Source organism: Halyomorpha halys, unplaced genomic scaffold (genome assembly GCF_000696795.3).
Source record: "Halyomorpha halys isolate HHAL.00 unplaced genomic scaffold, Hhal_1.1 Scaffold315.1, whole genome shotgun sequence".
Taxonomy (NCBI): domain Eukaryota; kingdom Metazoa; phylum Arthropoda; class Insecta; order Hemiptera; family Pentatomidae; genus Halyomorpha; species Halyomorpha halys.
In genome coordinates, this window is record NW_027105587.1 from 623,071 (window position 1) to 624,243 (window position 1,173).

A 1,173-nucleotide genomic window follows, 5' to 3' on the forward strand; every position below is an offset into this window, starting at 1 on the left:
TTATCTTGTTCTGTTTTTAGCCCTGAAGAAGGCTAGAAACTCTAACCGAAACGTTGGCACATTAAAAAAAGATTTAACATTATGTAGTTTTATTTTTTAAAAATTGTGGGTGCAATGCAGTTAAAATGTTTTTTCACAACATTTTGATTGATATTTATTAAATAAAAAGTAACTACATTTTTACTACAAAAATATTAATAAGTTTAAAAATTAATGGAATTACTTACCTTTTTTGTACGTTTTGCCTTTGTATTCACACAGTGAAGAGTTGACACTTAATTTTGGTAGTGTGCTAGAAACTACATTTGATATACCCGAAGCAGATACTACCCGAAAATAATATGTATTTCCTGGCTTAAGGTCTTGTACAACATGTCCTGATGTTTTTGCCATTAACCATGTTGATTTATCTTGGCTAATTTCTGCTTGGATATGATCTGGTACAGTCAAGCTATCAAAATTTAAAATAACTGCAGAATTGTTAGCAGGTACAGCAGAAACCAAGTTAAGTTCAACAAAGTCATCACTATCTTCATCCAGTCCTAGAACATTTAGAAAGCCAAATCTTAAAAAAAATATTTTTGTGATAATAAAAAAAAAAAGATAAGCTGCCAAATAATCTAACATGTTGAATATTGGGGTTTTATGCATTATAATTCAGTTTGATATCATTACTCTTAAGTATATTTTGGAACTGTTTTTGTATTATTTTCAGTATCATAAAAATAACTACCATTGTATAATCTCTTAGAAATAACACATAACAGTTTTATTTCAATAACACTTTAAAAAATAAAGTACAAACCAAAACACTTATTTCAAACGAGTATTTTTTTAAAACTTTTGCAATTAAAAATAAAATATCATACCATCTTCACTTTCATTGACATCACAGTAGAGTATGGTACAACAGGGATCTTTCTTATCTGGGACAGTTAAACACCGGTCCGAATCTGAATTAGTATTATTAGTAGTAGGTGGACACCTATGAAAACAAAGATATATATAAATAAAGGAAGAAAAACTAATTAATTTACTGCACCTTCATTCACATAGAACCTATTTAATAATTTCAGAGAAGTACTAGGTATGAATTTATCAATGTTATCGATGAAAACCATCAACTAATTATATAATTGTCTTAGATCTTACTTAAAATAATATGAAAAATTA

At 27.6% G+C, this 1,173-nt stretch overlaps 1 protein-coding gene across 3 annotated transcripts in view; it reads right to left on the reverse strand.

Moving 5' to 3' along the window:
• sas (stranded at second) overlaps positions 1-1,173 on the reverse strand; it is a 228,782-nt gene that overhangs the window by 28,400 nt on the left and 199,209 nt on the right. For all 3 annotated transcript variants that reach the window (XM_014421361.3, XM_014421359.3, XM_014421360.3), the window contains exons 8-9: positions 870-985; positions 228-542 (exon numbers count right to left, since the gene is read on the reverse strand). In XM_014421361.3, coding sequence (XP_014276847.3) covers positions 228-542; positions 870-985 — 431 coding nt within the window. The remainder of the gene's footprint in view (positions 1-227; positions 543-869; positions 986-1,173) is intronic.